This window comes from Nerophis lumbriciformis, linkage group LG39, assembly GCF_033978685.3.
Source record: "Nerophis lumbriciformis linkage group LG39, RoL_Nlum_v2.1, whole genome shotgun sequence".
NCBI classification, from domain to species: Eukaryota; Metazoa; Chordata; class Actinopteri; order Syngnathiformes; family Syngnathidae; genus Nerophis; species Nerophis lumbriciformis.
In genome coordinates, this window is record NC_084586.2 from 8,101,337 (window position 1) to 8,117,108 (window position 15,772).

General features: G+C 39.7%; 1 protein-coding gene across 4 annotated transcripts in view; it reads right to left on the reverse strand.

Annotated features, from left to right (window-relative positions):
* Window positions 1-7,355, reverse strand: part of garnl3 (GTPase activating Rap/RanGAP domain like 3) — a 145,947-nt gene extending 138,592 nt beyond the window's left edge. For all 4 annotated transcript variants that reach the window (XM_061931809.1, XM_061931805.1, XM_061931807.1 and 1 more), the window contains exon 1: window positions 6,948-7,355. In XM_061931809.1, the coding sequence (XP_061787793.1) occupies window positions 6,948-7,045 (98 nt within the window). In that variant the 5' untranslated portion in view covers window positions 7,046-7,355. The remainder of the gene's footprint in view (window positions 1-6,947) is intronic.
* Between the last annotated feature and the right edge of the window lie 8,417 nt (window positions 7,356-15,772).

Below are 15,772 nucleotides of genomic sequence, written 5' to 3' on the forward strand. Positions count from 1 at the left end.
CCCCACTTCCCAGATTGTAAAATCCAGGACGTCTAGCCATAAGGTGTTGAGTCATTAACTAGGAACACAAAAGAACGTACGGATAAACAAACTAAAAATGTTCCTACATACGACTGCAAAAGTACAACACAACAAAAAAATTAAAAAAAGAGCAATAAATAATGCATGTTGCGCACATACGATTGCACCATGCATAGACAAACGGCCTTCAGTGGGAAAATGTTTGGGAAAGCCTGATTTAAAGTCAGGCCCATTTAGTCAAAAGTGTTTTTGCCAATTTGTAAGACCGGGATCTACATACAGACCAATAACACACTTTTGTTCAAAGGTCTCTTTTTAAGGTCTCTCTTTTTGCTGTTAGTGTCACAATGGAACAGTTTTTTCTTCCATTTCCCAGAACACAAATCCAGGCCCGTCTAGTCATAAGGTGTTGAGTCATTATCTCGAAACACAAAATAACGTTGGGGTAAACAAACTAAAAACGTCTACGGATAAACAAACATTTGTACATAAAGCTACGAAAGTAAAACCACAAAAAAATTGTTTCAAATGAGCAATAATTAATGCATATTGCTCACATACCATTGCACCATGCGTAGCAGGTAAAGGCCCTCAGTAGGAAAAAATTTGAACATGCCTGATTGTAAAGTCAGGCCCATCTAGAACACAAAAGTGTTACTACTTTTGTTTAAAGGTATTTAGTCTCTCTTTTTGCTGTTATTGTCACAATGGAACAGTTTTTCCCCCACTTTCCAGAACGCAAATCCAGGCCCGTCTAGTCATAAGGTGTTGAGTCATTATCTCGAAACACAAAATAACGTTGGGGTAAACAAACTAAAAACGTTTTGACCAAGTATTCATGTTCACTTTTTGCTGTTCGTGACACAAAGCCTCTTCACCAGCCTTAAAGTGCCAGGCCCGTCTATTCGTAACGTCTTAAGTCATTCTCCATGGAACAAATTAGCTTAAAATCTAGCATGAATTGTTAGCATAAAATGCTTGTATAAAACATTAACATGCTAATATAAGAGATGTTAGCATACTTCCAAGATGACGCCAAGTATGAAAGTTACTGATTTTTAGGTTTAAACATACATAATGATCAAAAAAGCTATCATACACATTAAGTACCACTAAAAGTCACACACACACACTAGGTGTGGTGAAATTAACCTCTACATTTGACCCATCCACTTGTTCCACTCTCTGGGAGGTGAAGGAAGCAGTGAGCAGCAGTGGTGGCCGCGCTCAGGAATCATAGCATGATAACGTCAGCATGCCAATATAAGAGACGTTAGCATACTTCCAAGATAGTGCCAAGATTAAAAATATCCGGATTCTTAGGTTTAAACATATGAAATTAGCTAAAAATCTAGCATAAAATGTTAACATGCTAACATGAAGACATTAGCATACTTCCAAGATGGTGCAAAGTACAAAAAAATCCAGATTTTTAGGTTGAAACATACAAAATTTGTTTAAAAAAAAAAGTTAGCATGCTACCAACAAGTATCACAAACCATGATTTTTGGGTTTAAACATACAAATTAGCTTAAAATCTAGCATGAAACGTTAGCATTAAATGCTGGCATAAAACTTTAGCATGCTAATATAAGAGACGTTAGCATCCCTCCAAGGTGGCGCCAGGTATCAAAATTCCTGATTTTTAGGTTTAACATACGCACTTACCTAAAAAGCTAGCATAAAATGTTAGCATGCTAATATGAGAGACATTAGCATACTTCCAAGATGGCGCAAAGTATCAAAAATCCCAATTTCTAGGTTTAAACTTACAAAATTAGCTAAAAAAAAATAAATAAAAAGATCAAAAAGCGTTAGCATGCTAGCACCAAGTATCACAGACCATGATTTTTAGGCTTGAACGTACAAATTAGCCTAAAATCTAGTAAGAAATGTTAGCATTAAATGCTGGCATAAAACTTTAGCATGCGATTATAAGAGACGTTAGCATACCTCCAAGGTGGCGCCAGGTATCGAAATTCCTGATTTTTAGGTTTAATATATGCACTTACCTAAAAAGCTAGCATAAAATGTTAGCATGCTAATATGAGAGACATTAGCATACTTCCAAGATGGTGCAAAGTATCAAAAATCCCAATTTCTTGATTTTAACATACAAAATTAGGTAAAAATAAAAAAGATCAAAAAACGTTAGCATGCTAGCACCAAGTATCACAGACCATGATTTTTAGGTTTAAACATACAAATTACCCTAAAATCTAGTAAGAAATGTTAGCATAAAATGCTTGCATAAAACGTTAGCATGCTAATATAAGAGACGTTAGCATACCTCCAAGGTGATGCCAAGTATCAAAGCTACTGATTATTAGGTTTAAACATATATAATTACCAACAAAACTATCATACACATTAGCATGATAATGTCAGCATGCCAATATAAGAGACGTTAGCATACTTCCAAGATAGTGCAACGTATCAAAAATCCAGATTTTTAGGTTTAAACATACAAAATTAGCTAAACCCCCCGACCCCCCGCAGAAAAACGTTAGCATGCTAGCACCAAGTATCACAAACCATGATTTTTAGGTTCAAACATACAAATTACCTTAAAATCTAGCATAAAACGTTAGCATGCTAATATGACAGACGTTAGCATACCTCCAAGGTGGCGCCCAGTATCAAAATTCCTGATTTTTTAGGTTTAACATACGCACTTACCTAAAAAGCTTGCATAAAACGTTAGCATGCTAATGTTAGCACGATGACCTAGGGCAAGTTAGCATACTTCTAAGATGGCGCCAAGCATTGGCTATGGGCTCTTTTCCTCACATAAAAACATTACAAAAGTCAAAGAAAAAGTAAAGTATAGTGAATCTTTTCGTCTTGAGTGGAACGTAGCTAACGTAAAGACAAACCAATGTACACTTTTGTAAGAGGGCTACATTTTCAAGAAGCTCATTAGCTTGTGCACCAATGTTGTGGTAAGGGAGATAATGCAATCAATTAGCCCCGTCCTCTCGTTAATACCAAACTTGGCAAGGAGGTAACGCACTCCTTTCAGTCATTCCCCTCTATGCGGGCAACGCAATGAGTGAAACGTACACACACACACACACACACACACACACACACACACACACACACACACACACACACACACACACACACACATACACACACACACACACACACACACCTATTCACTGGAGGCTCTTTTAAAAACACTCTCGCTACGGAGACTCTACTTTGACTGGCCTCCACTCCAGGACCAGCACTCCAGGCCAGTTCTGATGGATGGGCCTCCATACTGCCAGTGTCTTCCTCCCGAGTCATGTGACTCAAGGCCGTAGCACCCTGAATGGCAACAAGGCGCTCTCCCACACGTGCACCCTGAATCCATGGTTGTGAAGTGGAGTGACACACGCACACACACGCACACGCACACACACACACACACACACACACACACACACACACACACACACACACACACACACACACACACACACACACACACACCTATTAAAGCAATCGGCCAGGAAAGCAGTGAGGCGAGACTCCTTGGTATATTTGCACTCCTCCGCACGCCGACTGAAAATAGCGGAAAATTAGAGTGTCGGTGGGCGTGAGGGGGCAGTTAAGGAAAAGCACGATAATAAGCTGCTATCACGTGGTCATTAGCGAACAACACATGAAGCCATATTGTACTGAGCAACCAGGACAGAGATGTTTGGCTACGACGCAATACTGTATGCTCCATGATTATATTCCTACGAGGGGAAAAAAATTCAGTTTTTTTTAATACCCGGTGCTGTCGAGCAAGTATGCTAACAGTAACGTGCTTTAACATTGTGAGAACGTTATCATGCTAACGTCTTTTTCTAACCTTTCAGCTAATTTTGGATGTTTAAACCTAAAAAACATACATTTTGATACTCTGCGCCATCTTGGAAGTATGCTAACATCTCTTACATTAGCGTGCTAATTAGGGATGTCCGATAATATCGGACAGCCGATATCATCGGCCGATAAATGCTTTAAAATGTAATATCGGAAATTATCGGTATCGGTTTCAAAATTATCGGTATCGGTTTCAAAAAGTAAAATGTATGACTTTTTAAAACGCGCTGTGTACACGGACGTTGGGAGAAGTACAGAGCGCCTATAAACCTTAAAGGCACTGCCTTTGCGTGCCGGCCCAATCACATGATATGTACGACTTTTCACACACACAAGTGAATGCAACGCATACTTGGTCAACAGCCATACAGGTCACACTGAGGGTGGCCGTATAAACAACTTTAACACTGTTACAAATATGCGCCATTTCTAATATAAAGTAGTGTAAAGTTCTTACTTACATCTGTCAGTAAACTCGCCATGAAAGCGCTAAAACATACCGGTGTAGTGAGTTTACATTATTCACCCAAGGAACTTTAGTTATTAGAGTTCCGGTCAGACGTTTTTCCGGTGTGGTTGTTTCCGGATGAGAAGATGCTGCTCCATTATTGATTTAAGTAAAGTATGAATGTCATTAAAACAGTTAGCTCCATCTTTTGACACTTCCACTCCCGTCCGTGCACGCTACACCGCTACAACAAAGATGACGGGGAGAAGACGCTGCCGAAGGTGAGCCACGTAAATAAGACTGCCCACAAAACAGCGCATCCGCAAGCGATTGTCAGAAAGCGGCTTGAAGATGTTCTGTAAAACATAATCAATGCAACATTTTGACCAAAGAACCACCATTACATGTTATGTAGACCACAAGGAAGTGTTTTCCATTTAGAAAAAAAATAATAAAAATGTATATATATAAATACGCTATGGTTTTAGTGGATGGTAGTTTTGGAGTTTTTGACGACAACATTGGATTATTATATTTTTAGTGGATGGTGGTTGTGTAGTTTTTGATGACAATATTGGATTACTATGTTTTTATTGGATGGTAGTTTACTAGTTTTTGACGACGTCATTGGATTATTATGTTTTTATTGGATAGTGGTTTTGTAGTTTTTTGATGACAGATTGGATTATTATGTTTTTAGTGGATGGTGGTTTGGTAGTTTTTGACCACAACATTGGATTACTATGTTTTTAGTTGATATGGTTGTGTAGTTTTTGACGACAACATTGGATTATTATGTTTTTAGTGGATGGTAGTTTGGTAGTTTTTGACGGCAACATTGGATTATTATGTTTTACTTGTCCAGGGTGTAGCCTGCCTTCTGCCTGAATGCAGCTGAAATAGGCTCCAGCACCCCCCGCGACCCCAAAAGGGACAAGCGGTAGAACATGGATGGATGGATGTTTTTAGTGGATGGTAGTTTGGTAGTTTTTGACGACAACATTGGATTATTATGTTTTTAGTGGATGGTAGTTTGGTAGTTTTTGACGACAACATTGGATTATTATGTTTTTAGTTGATTTGGGGGCAGCACGGTGGAGGAGGGGTTAGTGCATCTGCCTCACAATACGAAGGTCCTGAGTAGTCCTGGGTTCAATCCCGGGCTCGGGATCTTTCTGTGTGGAGTTTGCATGTCCTCCCCGTGACTGCGTGGGTTCCCTCCGGGTACTCCGGCTTCCTCCCACCTTCAAAGACATGCACCTGGGGATAGGTTGATTGGCAACACCAAATTGGCCCTAGTGTGTGAATGTGAGTGTGAATGTTGTCTGTCTATCTGTGTTGGCCCTGCGATGAGGTGGCGACTTGTCCAGGGTGTACCCTGCCTTCCGCCCGATTGTAGCTGAGATAGGCTCCAGCGCCCCCCGCAACCCCGAAGGGAATAAGCGGTAGAAAATGGATGGATGGATAGTTGATTTGATTGTGTAGTTTTTGACGTCAACATTGGATTATGATGTTTTTAGTGGATGGTAGTTTAGTAGTTTTGGACGACAACATAGGATTATTATGTTTTTAGTGGATTGTAGTTTAGTAGTTTTTGACGACAACATAGGATTATTATGTTTTTAGTTGATTTGGTTGTGTAGTTTTTGACGACAACCTTGGATTATTATGATATTTAGTGGATAGTGGTTTTGTAGTTTTTGATGACAACATTGCATTATTATGATTTTAGTGAATGGTAGTTTGGTAGTTTTTGACGACTACATTGGATTATTATGTTTTTAGCGGATGGTGGTTGTGTAGTTTTTTGACAACACTGAATTATTATATTTTAGTGGATGGTGATTTTTGTAGTTTCTGACGACAACATTTGATTATTATGTTTGTAGCGGATGGTGGTTGTGTAGTTTTTTGTCAACATTGGATTATTATATTTTTAGTGGATGGTGATTTTTGTAGTTTTTGACGACAACATTGGATTATTATGTTATAGATGGACAGTGGTTGTGTAGTTTTTTGACAAAATTGGATTATCGTATTTTTAGTGGATGGTGATTGTGTAGATTTTGACGACAATAGTGGATAATTTTGTTTTAGTGGATGGTGGTTTTGTAGTTGTTGACGACAATCTTGGACTATTATGCAGTGAATAACTTTCTGCGTGGACCCCACACGCTCAGTGATGCAGACAGTGCCAACCCTCCCTCAAAAGACCCCCTACAAACTCCTGTGTGGCTGGGATGAGAGTATGTGCCTGTCCAAGCAGCCTTATCACATCCCAAGCCGCCGACATGATTGGACAACTCTGGACCCCCCACCCCTCATGTCTGCTGGGTTGCCCAATCCACTTCACAGCTGGGTCATAAATTCGAAAAAAAAAAGGTGACATGACATCCAATGTGATGCTAACATTGCAGAGTCAGGTGCGCAAAGGCGTGCGTAACAGCATCCACGCGGTCCATCGGCAGACATAAGTATATTTAATGATCAATCACATTGATCGATGCCAACGTGGGACGCAAGAGACACATGAAAAGGTGAAAAGACGCAATAGAAAGTTCACGTGAAGGAGATTCCAAAGTGTGCCAAACGCAAATAGCGACAATCCTCTTCTTACCTGGTAATCTCGAAGCTGCAGCCCTTCCGGAGGAGCAAGGCTCTTTTCCGCATGATGCCTTTGTCTCTACCGAGGTAAACATTTTTATCCGAATTCATCGATGCTCTTTTTCACAAGACGCGAAAAGAAAAGTAAAAAAATAATAAAAAATCGACAGACAGGACCAGCTCGCCCTAAAAAAAATCCCCTCGGGTCGAAAGTGATCTGGCAGACTTCTTATTTTCCAGCACCAGCCAAACCCGCCCTCAGACTGGACAAGGAGGTTCCGTGAGGGAGCGGACAGGGGCGCAGCGTCTGCGGCCGGCTGGTGCCTCCATGCGGGCTTCGGGGCGAGCAGACAGTCCGGCCGGTGGTCCTGCTCTGGTGTGGCGAGGGAGCCTACTACACTACAGCTGCTCACTCAGTAAGTCTTTGGAACTAAAGCGGTGGTACCGAGTGACCGAGACTTGAGAGGGAGAGAGAGAGAGAGAGAGAGAGAGAGAGAGAGAGAGAGAGAGAGAGAGAGAGAGAGAGAGAGAGAGAGAGAGAGAGAGCGAGAGAAAGAGAGAGAGAGAGAGCGAGAGAGAGAGAGAGAGAGAGCGAGAGAGAGAGAGAGAGAGGAAGAGCCGAGAGCGTGGTCACTTCATTAGGTACCCCTGTACATTCTAATGAGATCCAACACAAGAGTTGCATCCACAGTTTTGCCTTTGCTAATACACGCTTTTGTTTTATCCCATTTTATTTAGATACACTAACCAGTCGCCATTAGGAGGCAGCAGTCTATTCTGTTTTTCTTTTGACACACTTGGAAACCATGCAGGAAGTATAAACAAACGCCTCAAGGTTGCTATTTTTGTGTTACAGTCGTACCTCAACTTAAAAGGTCATACTATGATTTTTTTTTGTTCTACATTTAAAACACTTGCTTGTGGTCCACATAACATGTCATGGTGGTTCTTTGGTCAAATTGTCGCATATAGAAGACCGTTTTCAAACCGCTTTCAGGATGCACCGTTCTGTCGGGGGTTTTATTTACGTGGTTCCACTTTGACAGCGTCTGCTCCACTCCATTCATGTTGTAGTTTTTAGCAAGTCTACTGACAGATTTAAGTTAGAACTGTACGCTACTTTGTATTAGAAACGGCAACAGCTGAGGATGCATAATGGGTAGTAGTAACAAGCTACATGTAGCTAAGCTACATAGCTTAACCACACTTCCCAGTAGCTTCGCTACTTTTTGAACGAGTAGTGATTCCTGTAGCCTTGCTATTTTCAGAGCCATGTAGCGAGGTAGCTTACATCACAGCTACAAGCTACAAAGACAAAATGGTCTGCGAATCCAGGTCAACAAAAAATACGGAGAAAATCCAATGACCTGCATGAATGAGAACCTCCATACATCCGGAGAAAATCAGTAATGATTGGTTGGTGTTTGTATGATGAGTCACAAATGGCTAAGGTTAGGGCCAAACATGGACGGACTGGCAAGATAGGGCAAGTCATCGAAACCAGGAAGCAAAATCAGTCACGCACTCATGTCACATGACGACGAGGGAGTCGGAGACAGAGAAACGCTTCAAGCTGACCACTCAAATATATATATATATATACATATATATATATAGCTTTGATGTAGCAAGCTACTTTTGCAATGTAGCTTGCTATATTTCTCTGTGGATAGTTTCCCCTGTAGTTGAGCTACATTTCATCAAGTGTGACACGCACGTAAATTGGATTACACACTCACAGATTGAGATGCATGTTTGTAAATAATTTTGCTCCAATAATACTTCCATAAATATATACCATATATATAAATAATCCGATAATCCGGTGACGTCATGGGTGCGAAAAACTTCACAGGTTTTGCTAATTTCTATCAGCTCGTTTGGAGGAAGTGGGAAGGAAGGCAAGATTGTTTTATAAATATCTCGGCAATGCCTCCATGTGATTTATGCAGATCCAATCAACTCAACAGCAGGTCAGGAAATGTGGTTTGGTCCCTTTAAGACTGTTTTGAGATAAGAGCTGTCTCTTGGTTAATAGTCATGCTTTTAGTTCCAAGCAAACATTTGAGTTACAAGGACCCCAGCCATGAGTTGGCAAGTAGCAAATGATCCACTAAAAACATCCCTTCTTAGCATTATCTTATAGCTACAGATATGTATATATATACATATACATGTATATGTATGTATATATACATATATATAGCTACTTTTGCAATGTCGCTTGCTACATTTCTCTGTTATTGCATTAGTTTTGTACCCCAAATCAAATTTTTCTCAAATTTCTTATTAAATGTATAGGTATTGTGTAATAATATCATGAGGCGACTCCATCTATATTCATATTCACATGTATATTATTCACATATACAAGCGACCGTCTGAGGGCGGCCATAACTGCAATGTGGACCTCAATAAAGACGAGTTTGACACCCCTGTTCTAGTGTATTGTTTTTCACGGAATTGTTATTATCTGAAATTAAATATATGTTTTTAATAAGTAAGTATCGTATTTTACGGACTATTGAGCGAACTGTGATATAAACCGCACCCACTAAATTTTAGAAGAACGTGTTTTTCCATATATTAGCCACATCAGACTATAAGCCGCAGATATGTACTTAGCCAAATAAGTTATTTAGACAGTAAGATTCTGTAAATGTTTATTTATATACCCTCACTGTTTCCAAATGGTGTCTGTAACACAGCAGTAAAACGATCGATCAAACAAAACAGAAGTCATCGTCATGGACCCACTAGCTGCGGAATCTAGCTCTCCAATCAGCTAAACAGACTCAATAACTTCACAGTGACGTTTTGGTGAATTTACTAAGGAATTTGTGAAACTGAAACAATACAAAAATAATGCCTTTGTAAGTTAATAATACTAACACACGACACTTGTATTGGTGTTAGCATATTAGCTAATGCTAACAACGCTAGCGTCAATACATTATGATAGTAAGTACAAATATGCATGGAAACACTCCTACAGACATCACACGTGGGACAGTTTAGTAAGTAAGAATTGTTTTAGTTATGTTGTAAAACTTACAAACATTGCTTGGAGTAATGAATGGTAAATGGGTTATATTTGTATAGCGCTTTTCTACCTTCAAGGCACTCAAAGCGCTTTGACACTATTTCCACATTCACACACTGATGGCGGGAGCTGCCATGCAAAGCACTAACCACGACCCAGCAGGAGCAAGTGTGAAGTGTCTTGCTCAAGGACACAACGGACGTGACAAGGGTGATAGAAGTCGGGGATCGAACCAGGAACCCTCAGGTTGCTGGCACGGCCACTCTCCCAATCTACTCTATACGAGTGTAAACGCTGTGGATGGCTAAAAACCTGAACAATACTTTGGTTGAAAAAAAAACAAAAAAACTTCCGGTAAATGGAATGACACTGCGGCACCTGCAGTGAGCGAACTCATCCAAAAAATGGCGCCATAGCACAAACAATAAAATAACCTCTGAGTGTTTTTGCTTGTTTTTTTTTTTTTACAATTATTTTTATTATAGCCGCTAGTGAAGAAAAATCCATAAATTAGCCGCTGGGTCCTATAAGTCGGGAATTTACAGTAAGCAAATATTCAACACTCTACTGCAATGTAAAGTGGATAGTTCACCCCCACCCCTCAATTCGTCACATTTCATGTGTCAGGTAAAGCGCGACAAATGGGGCCATGTAAATTCCCTTCCAACCTCTTTTGTTTCATCCTGAAAATACAATTGAAGGCATCATGTGTTTGAACATGACATAGAAAACAGCGTGAAGGAAAATGTCAAATTGTCCAAACGGCCCGAGCTCAAACCTCAAGAGCTCACTTCAAAACAGTTAGTTGCTCTTTATTTGGCTGGGCATCAAGGAGGGCTGTTACGAGGAAAAAGAGGAAGGTGAGAGGAGAAGACAAATGCAGACAGGAAGTAAGAGAGACCAGCATTCAAAGCAACAAGGCAGTGTCTCAAATGGAATACTTCCAACAGTACCACTTTTTACATTGTACTGCTGTCACAATTACATTACTGGAAATGACAATCGTATTAATCCTGGCTTCCTCATTTTGATAAAAAAAAAATAAAAATCAACATAAATTATTTTATTTTGTAAATTAAATTGTTTTAATAGTTGGGCTCCTGAGTTAATGTTGCTGAACATTTGAATGTTTTATTATTAATATTTATTATTATTTAATTATAATGTATTATCATTAAATACAAACTATATCAATAATTGTATTAATTCAGTAGTAAAGGGTTCAAGCCGGTCAAAAAGGTTTATAGTTTAAACAAAGATTTTTTTTTATTTCAGGGAAATTTAAATCTTTTTAAAACAATGTTAATTCACATATTTTTATTATTTTTTTAAATTTCATGTTGATAAAGATACAATGTTATGCAGAGTTGATTTATAAACATTTTATAGACAAATTATACAATACTATTTGGCGGAGTGTGCAACAGAAAAGAATGGAGAAGCATTGATTTCGAGTGATATGACTCAAGTCAAAGTAATGAGTAGTCATTACCTGAGTAAAAGAAAATAAGTATTCACTTAAAAGTACTGATTAACTGATGAGTCACTTCCGATTTATTTAGGAGCTATTTTTAATGGTACCGGCACAATGTGTGTGTGTGATGTCACTTTTTACAGTGTGTAGTTGGGGCACGGTCATGTGACTGCCAGCCTCCGTTTGATTGGCGGAATGGAGTCAAAAGGTCACTAGTGCTTAAGTTGGATTGGCAATACAGAGACATGTGACGGTGCCCGCTGGAAGAAATCTGGCAAATCATTTGTCTTTGCAAGCAGTATTCCATAGATTATGAACACATGAAGAGGGAATGTAGGGAGAAAGCACTGCAAAATGTAATGAATGACAATTCTTTAATAAGCATATGAAATTTGATTATAAATTTAACATTTTTCTGCGATGAGGTGGCGACTTGTCCAGGGTGTACCCTGCCTTCCGCCCGAATGCAGCTTATATAGGCTCCAGCACCACCCGCGACCCCCAACGGGACAAGCGGTAGAAAATGGATGGATGGATGAAATTTGACCACAAACATAATCGTAGCCCCTTCCTGCTCTGTCACTGATAAGAATATATGAACACAAGTTTTTCACAGTGGCGCACTGCGTCAGTGCTGGTCCTGTGAGATAGCTGTACCAGGTTCGAGGCCAGGTTGGAGTTGTCTCGGGAAGGATTGTAAATTCATGTTTTATTTTTTTTCAATGTGTTACATGGCACTACAAAAAAATATTATTTAGAATTTAGCACAAAAATTTAGGGATGGGTACCGTTCACATTTGAACCGATACGTTACCAATTCCCGGTACCTAAGAATCTGGTTAGTCAGCGGTACCAATTTTGGATACTTTTGTGTGTATTAATAAACTTGAATTGTTTTTTATTAAAAAAATCTAAGTTTTTATTATTGCAACATTTCAAATTGAGCTGATTATGATAACTGCTATCATCACATTTCTGAATCCAAGACGTTAGATGGCAGTAGTGTATAGTTTATGGTGTGTTTTTTTATTGTGCCCTAAAAAGTATTAATACTCTAAGTAGTGTACTTATTACACACCAGCTGTTTGATTGTAACGTGCATCTCAGTTAGTACATTTGGTGGTGTTAAAATCGCCTTGTAAAATCGCTAATGCAAATCAGTAGCATGTCAATAGCAAATTTAATGTATATTAACATCAAGCTAGCACATGTATATGAAACGTGTCGCCTTACTTTACTTACGTTGGAGTGTTTTTTGGAGTCATTTTCTTTGTTGAGCACAGGTGTCAAACTCAAAGACGGCCTCGTCATTTAAGGTGGCCCGCCACGTAATTTTATGTGGTGAGCCAAATAATATTATTGTGGCGGGCCACAACTTTTATGTGGCCTGTAAAAGTCTGGGGAAAATGCACTGTCAGTCTAAATGTATTAGTTCTTTCAATTTAGACATTCAAATGTACTGCATATGTTCTGCTCCACTTAGTGGTACGTCAAAGAATATATTAATTAAAGTACAGTGTTTTATTTTCCTATATTCAAACACAGTGTTACCGTTCAAACTGTGTGTAATGTTATAGTGTCCACAAATATTAAAAATACTGGTTAAATAAAACCTCTGCCTTGTTTCTAATGAATACTTAGGCCTACTATGCTCCAGATGTGGCCCCTCAATACAAACAAGTTTGACATCCTTGACCGAGAGGTAGTTTATGAGAGTCTACTCTCAGTGCTGCTGGAGTGATCGCTGCGTGCGGAAGTGCGAAGAATCGGCAAACGGGCGTGACCGACACATGGCACCAATGAAATTCTCCACGAAGTCGGTCGGTGGCAAGAAAACTACCGGATTCGGTACCCATTCCTATTAAAATGATATTCAAGTTTCAGTAAAAACAAAAAGTATAAACATGGTTTCACATGAATAAAGTTTTTGGTAATGAGGTTTTGACTTTTTGCTGTACAGTTAAAGGTGATCGTTTAACCCTGGAACAGACTAATTCTGGTTCCATTATTTCCTGTAGAGAAAGAATGTACCTCAAATATTGGATGGTGTGCATTGTAGGGTTGTACGGTATACCGGTACTAGTATAGTATCGTGGTACTAATGAATAAAAAACGGTATATACCGTATTTTTCGGATTATAAGTCGCAGTTTTTTTCATAGTTTGGCCGTGGGTGCGACATATACTCCGGACGGAGCGACTTATGTGTGAAATTATTAACACATTACCGTAAAATATCAAATAACATTATTTATCTCATTCGCGTAAGAGACGAAGCAAATGGCAGCAATCGTCACTCACACGTCAGCAATCGTCACTCACACGTCAACCAATAAGAATTTGGCGGGGGCGGGTCATGGCAGAAGTGCATTGTGGGTCCTGGGATGCTAACTGCTATATGCTATATGCTACTGCCATAGCTATTAAAATGGATCACATCAACATTGGCGGTAACTTATAAAAACTGAGAAGGGCTGAACTAAAATGGCACCGAAAAGGAAATCATATACTGCAGATTACGAGCTGGACGTAGGGAAATATGCAGCAGAGAACGGCAATCGAGCAGCAGAAAGAAAGGACATACCAGAGGCGACACCGGGGGGGAAGATTTCATTGGATTTAGCGATCGGGAATGACAGATTGTTTGGTAAACGTATAGCATGTTCTATATGTTATAGTTATTTGAGTGACTCTTGCCATAATGTGTTGCGTTAACATACCAGGCACGTTCTCAGTTAGTTATTTGTGCGTCATATGGCGTACACTTATTCAGCCTGTTGTTCACTATTCTTTATTTATTTTAAATTGCCTTTCAAATGTCTATTCTTGGTGTTGGATTTTATCAAATAAATTTCCCCCAAAAATGCGACTTATACTCCAGTGTGACGTATACCGTATTTTCCGCACTATAAGGCGCACCTAAAAACCACAAATTTTCTCAAAAGCTGACAGTGCGCCTTATAACCCGCTTTATATATGGATAAATATTAAGATTCATTTTCATAAAGTTTCGGTCTCGCAACTTCGGTAAACAGCCGCCATCTTTTTTCCCCGTAGAAGAAGCGCGCGGTGCATGCTGGGATATGTGACGTTTCATTTCCATTTGTGTGTTTATGTAAAGACCCCAAAATGGCTCCTATTAAGTGTGTTGTCTGTCTAATTATAAATAATGCAGACGAGGCGTGTTAACTGAGTTCTCAACGTTTACTCACAGCGTGCTCATAACCACATTCTAACTCCCAGCATACAACAACGCTTCTCAGGGCTACCGCGCATGCTCGTCACTATCGTTGCATGCTGGGTAGTGTAGTTGTTATATTTGCTAGCTCATAACATCACATTAAGAGACACGCTTACGCGCTTAATTCAATACTCGCCGTCATTCCGGGTGGATTGACAAAAGACCTCCAGCCGCTAGATATTGGTGTCAACAGGGCATTCGAAGCTAGACTGCTAACTGCGTGGGAACAGTGGATGACAGAAGGCGAACACACGTGACGTTCACCAAGACAGGGAGGCAGGGAGACAGCGCCAGACGACATTTTGGATCCCACATTCGCCCAACTTTTCAATTCGGACAACGAAGGAGAATAATTCGAGGGATTTATGAATGAAGAATAACTTCAGAAAGTGAGCGTTATGTTTATTTTGTGTGTTGTGACATTAACGTTCGAGCAACATTATGTTGCTATTGCTCTGCACTATTTTGAATTTTACTATGTTTGTGATTGCACATTTGCGTACATTTTGGGAGTGAACAGAGTTGTTAGAACGCTGGTTTTTAATATATTATTAAAGTTTGACTGACCTATCTGACTGTTTTTTTTGACATTCCTTTAGCGCAGTTAGATGCGGCTTACAACACCGGGCGGCTTATTGGTGGACAAAGTTTTGAAATATGCCGTTCATTGAAGGCGCGGCTTTTAACCCAGGGCGCCTTATGGTGCGGAAAATACGGTATATGTTTCCTTCCTTCTTTATTGTGCATTTTCGGCCGGTGCGACGTATACTCCGGAGCGACATATAGTCCGAAAAATACGGTACTCTGTTTGAAAAGTACCGGTTCCCCAATGTTTTTATTTTTTTAATTTTATTTTACAGGCATGACGGCGCGTCGCCTCGTCATGACATTACTGGTTTTACGAGCAGAGGAGCATGTTCGGCAGCACACAATCACGGAGTACTTACATGCAGACACTGTGTAGACAGAAAAGGGAGAATGGACACATTTTGGTCTAAAAACTAAAGATAAAGGTGAAGTTATAACACTGAAACGCCCTCAGGAAGAGGTGCTTTAAGACATGGCTCGTTAGCTAGCAGCT